The 18,338-nt window shown below is 37.9% G+C and overlaps 1 protein-coding gene across 3 annotated transcripts in view; it reads left to right on the forward strand.

Annotated features, from left to right (window-relative positions):
- The first annotated feature begins 4,120 nt into the window (after positions 1-4,120).
- The window catches only part of VPS41 (VPS41 subunit of HOPS complex), a 106,177-nt gene continuing 91,959 nt past the window's right edge, over positions 4,121-18,338 (forward strand). The window contains exons 1-3 of one of the 3 annotated variants that reach the window (XM_035317592.1): positions 4,122-4,254; positions 8,391-8,429; positions 11,353-11,451. In XM_035317592.1, coding sequence (XP_035173483.1) covers positions 11,446-11,451 — 6 coding nt within the window. In that variant the 5' untranslated portion in view covers positions 4,122-4,254; positions 8,391-8,429; positions 11,353-11,445. Of the gene's footprint in view, positions 4,255-8,390; positions 8,430-11,352; positions 11,452-18,338 lie in introns of all 3 variants that reach the window. The other 2 variants (XM_035317590.1, XM_035317591.1) reach the window with 2 other exon arrangements.

Genomic DNA, 18,338 nt, shown 5'->3' on the forward strand with positions numbered 1-18,338 from the left:
AATAGCACCTCCTATTGCTACTATTGGAGATCAAGTACTACGTTAGGTGGACCACCCCAGTGACCTGGTAAAACATTTATTTTGCATTCTTTATTCTTCCAGCAGTGTGCATAACTTTCCTTGAAATGACTTATCAGAAGTCTGGGGAGGTCTGTACAATTGGAAATGTTATGTCAAGGATATGTTTTCTTTTTAAAAAATTGGCACAAAGAAAGGAATTAATTCAGGTAAATCTCATGGCCCACGTTAGGGAGGAGTTCAGATTAAATCATAGGGCTATTCCCATCTGGCTTCATAATCTATAGATCTATGAAATTTTCTTGTAGTATAATCATTTTTCAATTTCAGACTTGCTCCTTCTTGCCCAGACCCTTAATATTTTTAACTATAAGGTTTCTAAGAGGGTCCCTTACTACCTTTCCCTTTATATATACTGCTTGTTTATCTTTAATAAATGGATAATTGTACTGGCTTTATGTTGTTTACTGTTCTTCACACTTTTTCATCTTCTCTGTGTGCTCTACCCAGAACAAGAAGGTATCTTTCAATAAAGATTGCCTGAGAGTGGAGATGAGGAAAGGGAGCAGAAGAAACACAGGCAGGGAGAAAGGGTCAGAGGAAGAAAGAAAAGTCTAAGGGAAATGTTATTCCTGAAGGATTTTAAAATAATTCTCTATAATTTTGAAAAGTCTTTAAATGTCAGGGAACAGAGATCAACCATTTTAAAGAATTTGTAGTAATCTTTCTGATATCCTTACCACTCTCATTTTTATAAAAATGGCAGATTATTTAATTATATTTGACACAGTGGTAGGACATAGATGTAATGTGTACTTCCATTTCTTACCTTGCCTTTTTGGTGATATGGCAAATTACACAGAGGTAATTTTTAGCTCCAATTAAAGAAGACAGTTACTATGATGTTCACATGATACTACTATGTTTATCAAAAAGGTATTTATCCTTGTTAATGACTATGCAATGAAGATTTGCATACGAGTTTAGCTTTATAAGCATGGTTAATCTAGCTTCAAGTCATTAAAATATATTTATATGTTTTTTTTGTTTTATAATTAAAAAGGTTTTTGTAGTCATTGGTCTGATACTAATTTCAGGAGGAAATTTCATAAAATAAATTTTAGATGTGGACTAAAAAGAAAAAAGTAAACATTTGCAAAAACAATATAATGCTAGCAGGTGAAATAGGATCTTATTTAAAGTACAAAGAGAAGCTATGGTACAAATCGAAAGTAGTTTCACAGAAATTATTCTTTGATAGTGAGGAAAAAAAAAAAGCTTCTGCAACTTTCTTTGAAAAAAAAAAAAAAAAAAAAAAAAAAACAGAAAGAGGAAAGCCTTTGAACTTCTATTGTTCTGACAACAATATTAGCTATGTTTTATCTGGCATAGTGTTTTTAAATGCTATTAAATTACAGACAACACCGCTTTCTTCTTCTTTTTTTACTGAATAAGTGGTGGTGAGAGTGGAAAGAGATAACTCGGCTGAATATTTTGTTGGATGAATCAGTCCTACTTGAGAGCAACTGAGAGCTCTTGGAGCCTGAAATACAATCTTTACCAAATGGCATGGATACTTGCTACTTGTTATGTTTCGCAGTAGTCAGGGAGAAAGCGTGTTAAAGCAAGAGATAAAAATTCAAGCCAGCATTTGAAATCTGAGTAATGGTCAAGGTCCAAGTTTCAACGGTAATTCCAATTTCTGTGGCAAAAGATAAATCAAAAACTCCTGACAGACTTGAATTTTAGAAAGCTTGATGGGGGTGTCAGCATCCTTTTTTACATGTCTTGAAGTCCTGTCAACTCTGCATTAAAGAAGGCACTATGAACATTAAAATCATCATGATATGGCTGAAATTGTTACTTAAAAACTTACAAAAAGTGTTATTTTAGGTGAATCAAGTTAAAGCTAAATTATAAGGTGCAGCCAGACTACCACTTGAGATGGATCTGAGCCCAAACGCTCCACCTAAACTTTAAAGTGTTCATAATCTTACCAGGGGTCCCAAACCTCTCTCACTTCTACAGTCTCTCATTGGTACAACCAACTTCACAAAAACTTCAAATCTATGTGCTGGCAGACAGTGAGAGAGAACAACTTTTATGGTCAGGCTGGAACATTCACTTCCCTTAGGTGGTGCTGTATTTTTCTATTTATGCTGAACGATTTTTAATCCTTTTCTCTCCGACAGTTGACTGGGAGGTTCTCAGGTCCAAGCCAGTAGGATGCTGAGTGATTTGTGGGAGGTGCTGAAAGATTTTCAGACTCATAGATGTCATTGCAATCTGATGACTGTCAGCACTTTTGGGGGATGGGTGTGGTAGGGATGGCAGAATTAGATGCTAACATATTAAAATTTTTCTGACACAATAAAAACCTATAATCATGGCAAATTGAATTCATACCTTAAGCCTAAACAAGAAAAAATACAGTTTTGCACGTTTCTGCCAGATATAAGGAGCGTGCTGTAAGTAAATCACATTGTTTACACCACTTATTCTATGTGCAGTGGAAAATAAAAACAGCCGTTCTTTGACTTCTCTGTTTGGAACAAATGTATCCCATTAGGTGTTATAATAGCCAAGTTTACAAGATCTGCCATACCTCCCTTACACTCTGTTTTTCTTGGCAATTATAAAGTCAGTTATTAATGCTTATTCTAGTTTAAAATGTGCTACAAAATGTCTCTGTTTAGGAAAAACAAAAACCCACAAAACTGAAACCCAAAACCCCTATTTTTTTTTTATTTTATTTTTTTTATTTTTTTTTCCAAACAACAAAAAAAATGCATCAGGCAAAGTTTCCTTTCAGTAGATATACACTGTCTTCAAGTACCAGATAAGACAGAGGACACATCCTGGCTCCGTTGACAGAAACAGGACTAAGATTCAAGGAGGTCAGGACGGGACTGGAATGAGTTTTCTATATAAGCTACAGATAACAGCAAATGTCTCACAGTCTCTTACAGAAGTTTATTAAGCCTCATCTTGAAATTAGCTACGTTTCTTGCCAGCAAGATTCTTCTGAGGACCTCACCTGTCTGATACATGGGAATCTACTTCTCATTTCCAGCTGAAATGCATCAGCTGTTTTCAAGCTGACGTACCTTTTATTTTGATAGCTCATTTTCTTTTTCAGCTCCCTCTTATTTCTAGACTGAAGAAACCAATAAAACAGACCCTAAATTTCTGTGATCATTTCAGATTTGCCCCCTTCTGTCTTAAATTCATTTTTTAATTTTTTTTTTTGACCAAAGGTGGCTTGAAATTCAGTTTTTCCCAGATGAGGTCTCAACAATATTTTGTACAATGACAGCCAAACATATTCTTTGTGGAGTCCCTTGGTTTGTATGACCAGGATGGCATTTATAAATTTCTTTGCTGTGGTATCCTGATAGTCCATAGACATCTGGTAATAGATGAAAAATTGCGGTGTTCTTGTATTATCTCATTTCTGACTGAAATGTAGTCATAATAGTTATATTTTATTGTATTAATACTTCTGACTTGATAGCTCTCCCTCAGCCCAGTGTCAGCCCCTCGGTTTGTCTTTAAGGGACAGTTGTATTTCCTTTGTCAAAACTCAGGCTATTCCTTTCCAAAAGCATAGAATGATATGCCTGACTTCCAGTGCCATGGTAATACTCTGAATTTAACTTGCAATTCATGGCCTTATGGTCATTGGGTTCCAGCATAACAGTCTAGATTTCTCTTGTGTTGCCAAACTAAAACACATTTTAAATTCAGTGATCGCAATGGTAAGGACTTTGTATGCGGACGCAGCAGTTCCAGATTAGATTTGGGCCCGCTCCACTGACAGAACTTGAGTGATACAAAGTGCAGCCTACAGCTTTTTAGCATTGTATATGTTTTTAACATATAGAAAAAGTAGCTTGCATGTAAGCAAGGCATTCAGATCTGTTTTAAAAGAGAAAACACAGCAGCTCTTAGGACTGCAGAAAGAGATGTCGGCTTCGTAAGGCCCTTCTGGCCCTACACAGCACTGCTCAGGCGGGCACCAACAAACGCACTTTGCCCGCAAGGACTGGCCGACACGCTTGTGACTGGCCCTCGGCATCGCGTGGCTTAACAAGACGGACAGAAAGACGGACAGGAAACACCCCAAAGCAGCAAACACCTCCCCAAACTACATTTCCCAGGCTGCCTCCGCCCTGCCGCCTCCGTGCCTCTCACATGACGGCCGCCGGCCGCGCCATGGCGGAAGCCGCGGAGAAGGTAGAGAGGGGCGGGCAGGGCGCTGCCCCGCCGCGGGGCCGGGGGCCAGGAGCCCTGGGGAGTGGAGAGCAGGGTCGGGGAGGCCCCTGGAAGCGGCGAGGCAGGGTCCTCGAGGGGCTAAGGAGCGGCGGTCCGAGCTTTGCTGCGCCCGGGGTGGAGAGGGGGAGAAGATGGAGGAGGGGGGAAGGTTTTTAGGTAGCCCCGGGGGCTGGGCGTGAGGGTGGGTGGTTGGAAAGCAGCTGGCACCCTCACAGAGCCAAGGCTGGGGGGTGAAGGAAGGGAAGGGTCTTTCTCAGCCTCAAAAGGTCCGTCTCAGGCCTAAAAGGGGCCCTAAATGGGGCTGAGAACCCTAAAAGGGCTAAGAAAGTTGCTTGTGCACCTCCAGGGTATGTGGATGAGTGCATCTTAACAGGGGAATCTTCCCAGGTAAATGGGGACAGTTTGGTACTTGGGATCCGCACATCTCTGAAGTGAGAGGCCTCATAAAGCTCACCCTTTCCAGATGACTCCTTTCCCGGAAGATAAATTACAAGCTAGGAATGAAGTTCCTCACTACTCTGAATACTTTCTAAATTTTCTTGCCGAGCTAGGGCTTTTATTTTTGACAAGAGGCTAAACAACATGACTTCTGTCTCTCTTAAAAGCCTTAGTGTTGGAGAGCTTTAAAACCCTTCCAGGGAAATTTCTCTTGTTTGGGAAAAGGCATTTGGTTTCCACATTTTTCTGCTGTCAGGGGTTTTATTTTAGGGGTTGGCTTGGCTTCTCTTGGGGAGGTTTTGTTGCCTGATTTGGTGAATTTTTAACTGTAACAACACTTAAGAGAGCTCTCAGGTTAAAACCAACCCTGATAAATCTTCTTACCTTCTATAATAACATGAGGGATTAAAGCAGTCTGTGTTTTGCAAACTTTCATTAATGTATCTTACTCGTTTCTGTTTACTTTCTGTGCAGAGTATGCACAGGTGTACTTGAAGGGAGATGTATATCGCCATGTAGGTAAATGTTGGCACAGTTTCTTGGAAATCCAAGTTCATAATTTTCCCTTCCCAGCAGATCCAAGTTATGGGTCTGAAAATATACTTGGTAACATCTGGGTTTGTAAGTGAAGGGAAAACTCTATACCCATTTTATTAGAAAGGAAAATCTATTGAAAGCTTATGTTGGATCTACTAAACAAGAGATTATAAGGGTCAGAGATTACTTTGCATTTCTGTGGCTTCCTCATCCGTGTTGCCTTTCTCTATTCTTAGGCTGCTTGAGCACGAGCATTTGCCAGCTGACTGGAGCGTACCACTGATTTTCCCTTAGAGTCTGAGACCTCCCAGTGACAGTCATTCCTACATGATTTGAGATTCTGGCCATCTACAAATCCCTGTTGAGGGATTTCCTTTCCACAGTTACAAGACTACTAAAAAGTAGAAGTGGAGTATAATCCTCTTGGTTCGTGCATTTGGTGGGAGGGGGAAGTAACCTGACAAAACCCCAGGGTAGTCGTAACTGCAGTTTGCTGTTCCAGTTTTCCTGTGCAAGTGGGAGAAGTCAGGCAAAAAGCTTTTCACAGAAAGTTGCTTGCAAAGTGAGTTAGTAGGTATGAGTGAATTCTAAATGCCTTCAGCTAAGTTGTTGTCAAGGAACAAATAGGAGGATATTTTTCATTCAGAGGGTGGTGAGGCCCTGGCCCAGGTTGCCTAGAGAAGCTGTGGATACCACATCCCTGGAGGTGTTCAAGGCCAGGCTGAATGGGGCTTTGGGCAACCTGATCTAGGGGGAGGTGTCCTGACTATGGCAGGGGGTTGGAACTGAATGATCTTTAAGGTCCCCTCCAAAGCATTCTGTGATTTGTTTCCTAAGCCAAGACTCCCTTTGAATTACTGAACGTCATTTTCCCTAGTTAATCATAAAGGCCACAAAGCATTTGCTTGAATTTCTGTGCCAGTTATGAAACTTTGTAGCCGCAGTTGCAGTAGCTTTCAAATACAGTAGCATTAACAGTATAGTTGTCCCAGATCAAAATACACTGATCATTTGAATCAACTTCTGGTGTGCCCTGATTTCGTAGGCCAATGTTTTCCAAGGATGTCCTTTAACATAACAACTTAAAACAAGAAAGATTACACCAAATCTTAAGTGATGGGTGGATATAAGGATCAACAAGTGTAACAGCAAGTGGGCTTTGTTACTCCACTTTGTCTGTCTGTCTGTCTGTCTGGTGTTATGTAGTGAACTTACCCTCTTGTCACTTTCTTTCCCTGCATCTGTGTTAATCCTGAATAGCCAAAACAATTAGGAACTATGGGGGAAAAAACTTAAGTGTTATAGCTTCATTACTAGCATATCTTGTGTAACAGTGAAAATGTCACTTTTTGTTATTGCATGTTTTTTGGGGGGAGAACAGATCAATATTTTTTTCCAAACAAATTCACCTTTTGATATCAACTATGAGAATTGTATCAAAATATCAAAATGGTACATCTAATGGTTTTGGTGTATAAAGGAGTTGAATATGCAACTCTTAGTGTCCCTGAAAGAAAAAAAAAAATATGATTTTTTTTTGTTAGGAATCTGGTGATCTGGCACTGGATTTTGAGTGTTATTGCTTGTCCTATAGGCCGGCAATATTGCATCATGATATTTTAGTTCTCCTATCATTTGGTTATTATTGTTAAGTAGAATTTAAGATGCAGGGATTCTATACGGTAAAATTGCTGTTTCCTGAAAGGTAACTGTGTTTAGTGAGTGGAGACAGTGAGAATGACAGAGAAACAGTCCTACGTGAAAAATCAAACCCAGGTGTGAAAAGATACCTAGGTTTTAATCCCTCTTCACCTGCCCTTGACTCCCATATCCTTTCGACTTGATGTTTCCCAAGTCAAGTCATAAATACAGACTAGGCAGATAACCCTTTTATGGGATACATGTTTTAGAGGTGGACATCGCTTTGGTAAGTAAAATGTAGGAAAGAGATGGCAGCAGTCATGGTAACATCTTGCAGTGTGTTTCAGGTAGGAAATAAAAATGGTGCTTTTCTTCTCCCCCATCCACATCTCTTCTGATCAGTTGTGATGGTCACTAAAGGTGAACCTCCTGTAATGCAAACGAGGCATTTGCATGCATTTGCTTTCTGCCTAAAGGTCACAAGCAGTGCACTTTATAAATGAGGAAAACAAATAAATGTAGCAAACTAAAGATGACACTGGTCATTGGTGCATTAAATTTTCTTCCCCTTTCATTTCTCCTTAAGCTGTTGGTAATTGTCTCTTTTTTTTTTTCCTTCTCTGATGAAATTCCCTACCTATTTATTGTATTGTCCAAATATTATCTCATAGACTTATAGGAAGTTGCTGCCTTCTCTCTTGCTCATTCTTTGCTTATATCATATGTTGTTGTTAAAATGCTTACATTCACTGTCACCGTATTAGTTGTAACCTTTTATTGCTATTGATAACGATAAATACGTTAAGTAAATCTTCATTTTGCTGACCTCTTTGAGGAGGTGTTGCATCAGCAGATTTTACCAGTGGACAGGTGAGAGATTAGCAGAAGTCAACTTAATTTTTTTTGTAGGACAGTAAGATTGACTGTCTTGCCAGAGAGATGTTTTAAAGGTGTTGTTGCTTCAAAGGCAAGAGAAAGCCATTTGGTTTGCATTGATGTAAGATGGGAAGGAGAAAGTCATTCAGTGCTGATGTCTATGGAAAATGGCTTGAAGTTAATTTTTAAATGTGAACTAATAGTTGAATACAAGAGCTAGTTGCTAGATAACCAAAACATGCTGTTCTGCCTTGTGAATCAAGACATGAGTAGACATTGCAAAACTTACTGCTGCTTCTTAGGGAGGGAAACTTCACAGATGATGCTGTTCACTCTCTTTTAGCCAGGTAACCGACCATAGTCTCATAGTCAGCTGGTGCCACTGAGTGTCAGTGTGGCACTAGATTACATGTGCATGAATTGGGGATGAATGAAAAGGATAATTTCTGACATATTCAGAATCACTCTGAACTTTGAGTTGCTCCCAGTTTTCTCATGCCTCTTAATAAAGGTGTGAAAAGTACTTAAAAGTACTTATTGCTCAGTTGTCTAGGGTTATGTATGCACTTAGCTAATTTTCCCTATTTTCTTTGCATTGTTTTCAGGAAAGTGGGTATAATGAAGAATCAACAGATGAATCTGAGGTAAGCCTGCTTAAAGTGCTTGGTACCTGAATTGGTGTTAGTGCTACGTCTTTGTCGGTGTGAAAAAATACCATGCTTTTTGGTTTGTTTTGGTAGCTGCTTGCTTAAAAGTTCTGCTGGTACTATATAGCAAGGGTGTTAAGCTGCACTTCAGGTATTTAAAAGGAGCTGTGATTTTACGAGTAAGTTCTTCCTTGTATTTAAAAAAAACACAATCACCAAATTGTAGTAAAGTGAATTAGGTTGAGAGAAAGATTCAGGTGTATGCTCTTTTGTTTGAAAATGGAATAAATGAAAATTTGTCAGTGCAATTATATATGCAGTAATAATACATTAAAGTAGTTTCTGTGTTATTTAATAACTTCAAGGCCTGGATTTAATCATGTTCTGTAGAGTCTCTGTTCTGGACACTGCATTTTGTCAAGAACTGTCTCATGTTCGAGGGAGGTCTGTCTACCTGCTGGAAAAAGTGGACCGGGGTGAGGAGAGAAAGGGAACTACAGAGAACTCAAGAATTTGTCTGTAGACAGTAGTATAGTAACTCCAAAGCTGCAATCATTGAAGGGGTCGTAAGATACTTGGCAAGAGGTACTTGACTTTAGTGTGTTCTAGGATGACTATAGGAAGGAAGAAGTAGGGCTGGTTGAGCAGCTTCAGTTGAGGCCACCAGCAAGAACAGATTTTACAGAGCAGGGTATTAGCTTGACTGAGCATTTTCACCCATTATCTATCGAAATGAAAGTGGCTCCTAAGCTTCCAGAACTTTGAAATACTTGCTGGTAGGAAGATTTTCTGTTCTTTTCCTAGTGCCAAATCTTCATGCTTTGTATTAAAGTTCAAAGGAGGTTTAAATCCTAATTTCCAGCATGGTGGATTCTGCAGAGGCTGTGGTGGTGGCTTTTGAAAGAATCCTTCTGCAGAGGACAGTGGCTTTGATTGTGGGATAACTATTTTTCCTCTGCCTTTAATGAGTGGCTGTGGTGGCACTGTAGGGCATTCCTAGTGATCAGCAAGGATTTCTTTGGAGCGTTTATTTTCCTTCGTGGGACAGCTTTTCCTGTGTGGGACAGCTGCTGGGACCAGACTCTTTTTGCCCAACATGAAAAGGTTTTGTTCTAGAGCTACTTCGGATGTGGAGGGGGCTTAATGAGGTGAAATGCACATTACCAGTGACTGGGCTAAGTATTGAGCATTTTGTAGAAAAATAATGTTCTCTCAATGGTTGATATTTGCAGGAAAGTGAGCATGGCTACCTGTCAAGATTTTTCTTTTTTAAAGTCTGTTGTGGGAACCAGCTTGGTTTAGTAGTATTTTAATAACCTTTCAATACTTAGCCCATTACAAATTAAGTATTTACAGTGGTATTAGTATAAGTAGGTTGCCAGATTACTGTGTTTTTTTGTTTGTTTGTTTTCACTTCAAGAAATCATAGGCATCATACAGCGTTTGCAATATCAAAGGTGGTATAAAAATAGTGGTAGAACCACCAAGTCTAAATGTTGTTAGTGCTTGCTTATATTGTTTGAAGCACAGACAGAGATAAGATTGAACTGGTGGCTTTACTCTTACTTCTTGTGATTGTAAAATCGTATGATTTCTTTTGGGTGGCTCATAGTTTGAATAATTGGGGATGAATCCTATGGTGATGGTACTAGAGTCTGGGACTAATCCTTGCAGTCTGTGTCCTATGTGATCTATTTAAAATATTCGTGGCATGGATTTTGTTGAAGCCTTGCCATCACAGGAATAAAGATTTTTACATATACAATTGGTTGCACTTAATTTCATTTAAATGCTTTCCATACAATTGAAAATTATCGCTGTTGGTTTCAGGGAATATATGATGTGTATAAGTTATACTACAGGAATATTTTGTATTATGGAGGAAGATAAATTTTAAATAACTTCTTTTAAGTAAATGTTGTCCCTGTCTGAACTGGATGTATAAGCAAAATATGGAATGTTTTTCTTTCAGTGCTTTTTACGCTGCTTTGTCATTGCCTTAGTACAGAGTCAAACATGCAGTGCTTCTCTTTTATGCAGCAACTCCTTTAGTGAATTCCTTTATTAGCTCTTAGTAAATAACATGCTAATCCTAAGTTTCTACCTGCTTGATTTGTTTTGAGTGAAATGTTCTTTAATAAATGTCAGGATGTTCATTAGCACAGACTGGAGGTAAAGCTTTACAATAGGCCTCAAATGCAGAAGTCTGCAAAAACAACTGTTTTGAATGTACATCAGCTAAGAGCCCCTCTTTGTAAGTTTGGTTACAACTCTTGCTTCTCAGGCAATTGAGTTCTTAAGGCTGCTTAAATGGGTTTAATACTTGCCAGCTGTTTGTTAGAATGTGTAAAATTCAGAGGTGTTAATTAGCAGAGGTGATGCATATGTTCAAATGTTAAACAACTATCAGTATCTTCGCACTGGGAAGCCTGATTATGTCAGTGCTTATAGAGATGCTGTAGATCTTTCCTGGTAACTATAGTACAACTTAGACTTTATTTCATATACTTACATATTCTCCTTGTTTGTTTTTCCTCTTTGTTTGTTTGTTTCAAATTGTGCTTATTAAGTATACTTGCTTTACTTCTCCCAACCCCATCATCAAATTGGCTGCATTTGGGGCTGAGCCTGAGCATCGGTTTGATTGAAAATTCCTAGTATAATGAGGTTTCATTATCTTATTTAATTTTATTTTACAGCACCTGGAGCTGCATGTTTGGACTGTCACATATGATGAGACCTTAAAAACAGATAATATAGTAATCTGACTTTTGGCTGTTCATAAACTGTGGAGAAAAAAAAAATCTTCATAAATTATGTATAGCCTGAGTCTGAATTTCAGTTTTCAAAATATTCTTTTTTTGTAATGTGTCTGTTTCTTTAACATCTGACTCTTCTTAGTTGAGCTGTTTTCTGTCAGGCAGATCCTTCTTAGATGTTGCTAGTGAACTAGCAGAAGATGATGCTAATCAAACTAAGGAACTACTTGAGATTTCTTCAGTAGCAGCGCAACATGCTGATAAAGTGGGATGCACTTTATAAATACTTTAAAAATACTATTGTATTTACTATTGCACTTTAAAAATACTATTGTATTTTTCTTGTATTGAAGTGCTGCAGCTGCTCAGGCTGTAATTTGATCTTGGAAGGTTTTTATTTTAATGAGAGAATCCTGCTATATTACATAATGGGCCATGATGGAGTGACTTAAAGAAATTTTTATCTTACGTGAAAACAAGTAATTTTTTCAAAACTTAACATAAGCAATAGTTAGATTATAGTAGCACAACACCATGTAATGTGAAGTTCACCCATGAGTCATTTGCTTTCTCTGAACAGGGTTCTTGTGTCTGTTAATTCAAACAAAAGCTTAAAGAGTCAACTTCAGTCATCCTGAAGTTCTCTCTCTGAACCTCCATACCGTTCTGCACTGTATCAATGTATAGTGATGATTTGGTTTGTTGGTGCTGCACAATATGAGATTTAAAATTCACCCTCTCACATTATGAAATCTTATGAAATCAAGCAGATTTTATTTTTTGTCTTCACTGTATAGGTAGAGCACAAAACATTCTCACCGAGAATTAATTTGTACTGATAAAGGCATATCCTTTACGTTGCATCCTTGAAAATTGCTGGTTGTTCCATTAAAATTAGCAGTTGTTCCAGGTGTACCTTGCATGCAGTAGAAATGTTTTGAATCAGGTCCTTGAATCCTGGGACCTTTGGCTCCTGTCTCAGCCTCAGACTTGGTATACTGGCTTAATTAAGCTCTTCCTCTTTCCTGTCCCCCCCTTATGAAGTGGAACAGTAGTTTCTTACAAGTAGTTTCTGACAAGTTTCTTAGCTCATGAAACACTTTTTGTCAGTATGAGATTCTGATGAAATGAAGTTTGGGAAGTATCGAAAACCAGAACCTTCCAACTTGATGAGGGAATTGGAGCCAAGTTAACATCCTGAAATGTGGTCAGTCTGTTTTCTGTTCCTTTCTCATTTACCGGAGTAGATTGCCCTGTTCCAGTACTTATTTCCTTTACAGGAAGGACATTTTCAAAAAGAAGTGTCAGTGGAATCATAAAACCAGTTCTTGATCCTGTAAAACGATTCAGTGATTATGTAAAGAATTACATTTGATTTTTATATGGGCTGCACTGCATGGAGGGTAAACTCTTTGATTTAGATTCTTGGCCTATTAAAGGAAACCACCAATAAAAATGGCAGGTGCTCATGTTCCGCAAACAGTTTTGAAGAATAATAATTTGCTTTCTCAGAATTAAAATGCTGTGTAAATATGTGTATTGCCCTTTTTTATTAGGTACTTGTGTTTGTTAGGGATCATGTCTCTCTTCTGTATAGCGTTGTATATTTCCATTCTAGCACTTCATTTTTATGTTTCCTAGTCTGTTTTCTGATCTTTGATCACTGCTACCTTGTGAAAGGAATATATTTGTTCATTAAATTTATTCTGTTAGCTATTTAAACACTATTAACGTATTAATAAATTCTAGGAGAATTTGCAGAGGGAAAGTATTTTAGAAATTCTTGTTTAACCCAGTGTTTAAATGGCTTATGTTGGCTTACAACTGTCCCCTACCTTTAAGCTTTTTCCACTGAAATTGGTGGTGTTTTTGTTCTTTAACGTTTTAAAAACTGTGATCTGAACTTGAGCATAGTTAGGAAATACGTAAATGTTAACAGGAGGGCAACTAAAAAGCCTTGATGTTTTCTTTTCCTTTTCAGTGCACTCCAGATCTTAGTCTTGTAGGCTAGGTCTGGATTAGGTCAAAGCAATTAAATCATTTCAAGTAAATAAAGCATCTGGTTAAAAAGGCTCCTTGTCATACTCTGTTTCCATCAAAATGTTCTCTTAACATGGAGGGTTGAGCATTGGGCTGGAAGAGGTGAACTCTTCTGTGGCTAGTAGTTTTTGAGGGAGCATCACCATTGCAACAGAAAATGAATGAGAAGTAGACTTAGCTATTGTAACTCAGCCCAACCTGCCATTTTTTGTTTTCTGTCTGACCTTTGGCAAATCATTTCATGCCATCATGCTTCCTGTCTTTATTATTGAATAGCTTTATACTATGGTTGCCATTATCTCTTCCCATTGTTTTAAAAATATAAAATGGGAGGAAAATGCTCCAGAACGTTTCACATACCTGAGCAATCTGGAGAGAGATTGCTTCTCTCCGCATGGCTTTAAGTGAAATTGGTCTTTTAAGTAGGGTGAATGGAAGGAAAAGATATATAAATTCCAAATAGAAACTTATCCTCCTTCTTAATGAGAAAATGTATCATGCAAATAATTTATCAATTTGAGTCAGTAGGATGAGCGTGGTAAATTATTTATTGAAGTTTAAATGGAATCTTTTCATACATTAATTTGAAAAACAAGTTTGCGGTGACTAGTAACTAACATTATAATATACATCATTAGAGGATTGACTTGCAGGAAAAAATGGATTATTGCTAAATTTTTTTAATATCTTCTGGTTTTGAGTGAAAATTAGATACTTCATTTAATGAGCTATTAATATTAACCAGGAGTGCCTGTTCTGTTTGTGTGATGTGGAATACATAAAAAGTAAAAATGCTGCTGAGCATGTTACATAAATTAAACGCAATTGCAAAACTAGTGTGTTAACAGAGTATGCAGATGTGGCCTTTCCAAAATACTAAATGCATTCATCTGGGCGGAATAACACTCTGGGGTGGAAAATGGAAAGTAGTGGGACATCTCAGCTATTTACTTTCAGCTTGCACTGTAGCGGGTGGGTAGAAGTAACTTTAAAAACTACTCTTCCCAAAACTGCACTGTAGGGTTTTCATATGCAGTACATCACAAGGTGGCAACCGGCCTGCTCAAGTGGTGTTCACGGAGGAAACAAATGTTTGCCCAAGTTCCTTACTCAGCAAATGGAAAGTACAAGTAGAAAAATGTAGTTCCGTTGAGATTTGAACTGTTTGGATTTTTCACTGCTGGAGTTGGCTTTAGACGTGGAAGATAAAACAGCCTATCCTGTGCTGCCTCTGTGTATGGTGCAGTTGAAGTGGATGGACTAATCCTGTGCTTTTGAACACCGGAGCGGATTTAAAAGTTTTCACATATTCTTTGCTATGCACAAAATTACTAGTAAAATAAAAGAAACTTATGGGAGTTGAATTGAAACCAAATCCCATGCTATATAGACTTTACTACTTTTTTTTTGTACATGTGATTTATGATGATTGCTCATCTGCAGTATGTCATCTGCGTTATTTCTGCTTCACAACTTGGCTGATGCCCAGCTCCTTCAAGCCTGTGCGAGTGAATCCTCAATTGGTGTTCCACAAATACAGTATGACATTCTGCATACCACAACAGTTTTGAGAAGAAATAAAATGCTCTCTGCTTTGCCTTTCATCTATGTGTTATTTCATACTCTGAATGCAGCCCATTTTGATACATATTCACAGGCAGACGTATCATCGTAATTCCTTGCTCCTGGTGGATATCTGCATTTTCCCAAAGAGGCTGAGGGATTAAATAAATCCCTGTAGAAAATGCATGGGAAGAACAGAAAACAGCTGTGTGAAATTTTGACATCGTAATCCATGTTTGCCAATTTTACAGCCAGATACTGGGAAGGTATTGGCAATCTGTGTAAGAGGACTCATAAAGGAACTGGATGGGAGGTTATTCACTTCACTTCCTTCACTGAGCTAGCATTACTGTATTTTCACCAGAGAACTAGAGGAAAATGTTTGTTAGCACCTCAGGTTACAAGTGTGACTTCATGGTTTAGAAATTTCAGTCTTTGTGTCTTTGTTGTTTTGTGTAGCAATGGATATGGAATAGAAACTAATTTTACAGCTAGACAGCTGGATTTATTTATTCTGAGTGATTTTTAGTATTTATTCTAAACTAATTCTCACAGAACCTGTGTTTAAATACTGTCAAAAGTGCATAGGCTGCTGTATTTTGCACTGTCATACAAGTGTTCCACAAAACTGAAGTAAATAACCAAGGTTTTATAAAGATAATTATGTATCCCTGGCCCACCTCAGTAATTTGTTTCTTTATTGATGTTACTAAACAGTTTGTCACTTCAGATCAGTAATTCCATTATTTGGCTCTTTTTTTTTAGAGGAAACTGTCTTTTCAGATTTTGTCTGATTCAGCTTTTTGTGGGAACAAACTTTTCAATATTGGAGTTCCAGAGGAAAAGAGGCTTGAATTATCTCAGTCACTTTTAGCCTCCACAGAGTCTGGTGAAGCACACAATATTTAAATTCGGCACAATAAGTAAGATAACAACTTGCAATGAAATTTTGTTCAAGTTCCTTTATTACCTAACAGACTGAGCTTTTGGAGGTTAAAGACCTTAGTCTGACTTTTTCTTAGCATCCTTCTAGTGGTAGAGGTTTAACTGCACTGAGAAAAGTTGAGTCAGGATCCTAATCCTGAGAATAGCACAGGTAGTCCCTTTATCACTGAGACAGGAACAGAAGTCTGGAAATCAAATCCTAGGGATGGAAAAAGAGTAACGATGAAGCTGCACTATGCAATAGGTGTATAATTTTCTAGTATAATTCTCTTTGTTGGCTCAATGTCACTTGTTCTTTCAGCACAACCACTTGTAGGTCCCAAAACTGTGGAGGATGGAGAGCTCTCTTCTGGTTTTGCTTTTGGATTTGTTTTCTTTTTCTTCTAAAAGGAGGTAAAATGTAGAAGTGAGCAGCTGGGAAGGTGATGTTTGAGATGCTTCCTTGCAAATAAAGTGAAATGTTGCATCGTTTCAGGACACAGGGATCTGTTTGAAAAGCAAATACAGCCAGATCTACTTGAAGATCTTTAATTTATAACTTTGAGGTGTTACCTTGCTAGGAATGAATGGGCTTCTGAGTGGCAGTTTGTGTTTCTTCATTATAGTGACACAGTTCTGTTTTTACAATAATGAAACACAAATGTTAGAAACTATTTGTGTTATGAATTTTCATCTCTTTTTATGAGAAATAATGATTTTCCTTAAATGATTCTTCACAATAACTGGGACCTAAACACTGATTTTGAGAAGAAACCCGAGTTTGGGTATGGGCTTTTATTACTCCCATGACAGGAGTGGTGAAAATGTTTTTTGTGGGAGCCTTCCTTCAAATATTGTGATGACAAACGCTAAAGAAGTTGGATGGTCCAATGGAAGAAGCCTGACTTCTAAGACTTTCCAGACCAAACCTCCTTCCTCTTCCCATTTCTGACCAGAACTGGTCATGATTTTCAAATAAAGTGATCTTTCCAAATCATGAAGAAGAGCAGGGCTTTGCTAGTATACATGTTGAATGCCACCTGTGTTAATATCAGATAAGGTTAATTGGATCTACTGCAGGGAAACAAAAAGCATGTTGGATTTTGGGGTAGAGGAAAGCGAACAACCTTCCAGAAATACTCTTCAATCCCTTCTGATATCAAATAGATTATACACTGATTCAGATTTAATATATGGGTTCAAAGTTTTTACCTCTTACCTCTTGTCTTTAAAGTACAGGTAATAACCTGATACCAGCAGGCATAAAGTGAGTAGCATTTATGAAGACTGTTTTGCAACTAGTAAATGGGAATATAATGAGGAGGAGGGAGAATGTTGATTTATCCCCATCGCAATTATAACCAAGGTGTTATCATACTTAAAATTACGAGCATGATAAGCCATTTAGTACTTTAAGATTAGGAGGTTTTATTCATAGCCATGTTCTCAAATAAAACCCAAACCATTTTAAGAGGTCATCCGGGCTGGAAGTTGAAGGGATATACAAACTGTGTAGTAACATTACGATGTTATTCCTTAAATCCATCGACAGACATTAGCAATACGTTACAACTTGTCTTTTAATATTTTTGAAAACTGCTTTAAGAATATTAAACCTCCTGCATGTGGTACATCATGTGCTGCTCCTGTGTGACGTGCTGACTTGCAGCAGGTTTTTGCTGGATTATTTACTTCACTAGTCATATTCCCATGTCTTGCAAATGGGTGGTTAGGGGAGGCTGGGTTGTATTTCTTTGGGCTCATGAGGGCTCAGGACTCTGCTGTCTTAAAAGTGGTGCACTGGTGTAAATGCCCACTGATAGTGCACCTCTCAGGGACCTTCCAAAATAAAACTTTAAAATAAAAATCTAGCCCTCCAGTTAAGATACCACTTCCATAAAAAGCTAACAGTTGGACGTTTTTCTCTTCTGGATCACGTCAAGAAGTTGTTGAGAGAGCCTTGATTTGTCTGCGAAGGTAATTGGTGATCTTGATAATGGAGTGCTGCTGGAAATGTTGCTGCGCTTTGTGCTTCTTTACATTTAGAGAATTAAGTAATTCTCCATGGAGACTGTGTTACGGGACTAGAAGTCTTTTTACGTATTTTATTTGTTGTTGGATTTCTTTAATAAGTGAACCTACCATCAGCAACACACAAAGGATGTGTTTATTTTTTGCATAACAGAGGATGCTCTATGAACCTTAATTTCAATCCCAAAATAAATTGCGTTAATTTCTTTGGTTCAACTCAAGATTTTCACATAGTTCATCAATTAATTAATTCTGAAACTGTAACTAGTTTTTCTTTTTTTTTTCTTCTGAGTGATAATTGTTTTTGGAAGGAAAAAATAATTTCTTAGTTGGTTCTACATGGCTTTCCACAGATCTGGCCTGCATTAAATGTCAGGAAATGTTTTTGTACTTGGGCAGCAGAGCATTTTTAATGGCTTCTAAGCTGGGAGAAACTGAGCCAATTTAACATTTTTCTTACAGTTTCTCAAACAGATATGAATTTGAAAGAAAGTATGATAATGAGCTGGCGCTTTTCTTTTTTTCTCTCTTTTTTTTTTCCTTCATTTCTTCAAGATATGTCCTCTTAAGACCAGTGACACCAGGGTTT

The sequence above is a fragment of the Oxyura jamaicensis genome, chromosome 2, assembly GCF_011077185.1.
Source record: "Oxyura jamaicensis isolate SHBP4307 breed ruddy duck chromosome 2, BPBGC_Ojam_1.0, whole genome shotgun sequence".
In the NCBI taxonomy this organism is placed as follows: domain Eukaryota; kingdom Metazoa; phylum Chordata; class Aves; order Anseriformes; family Anatidae; genus Oxyura; species Oxyura jamaicensis.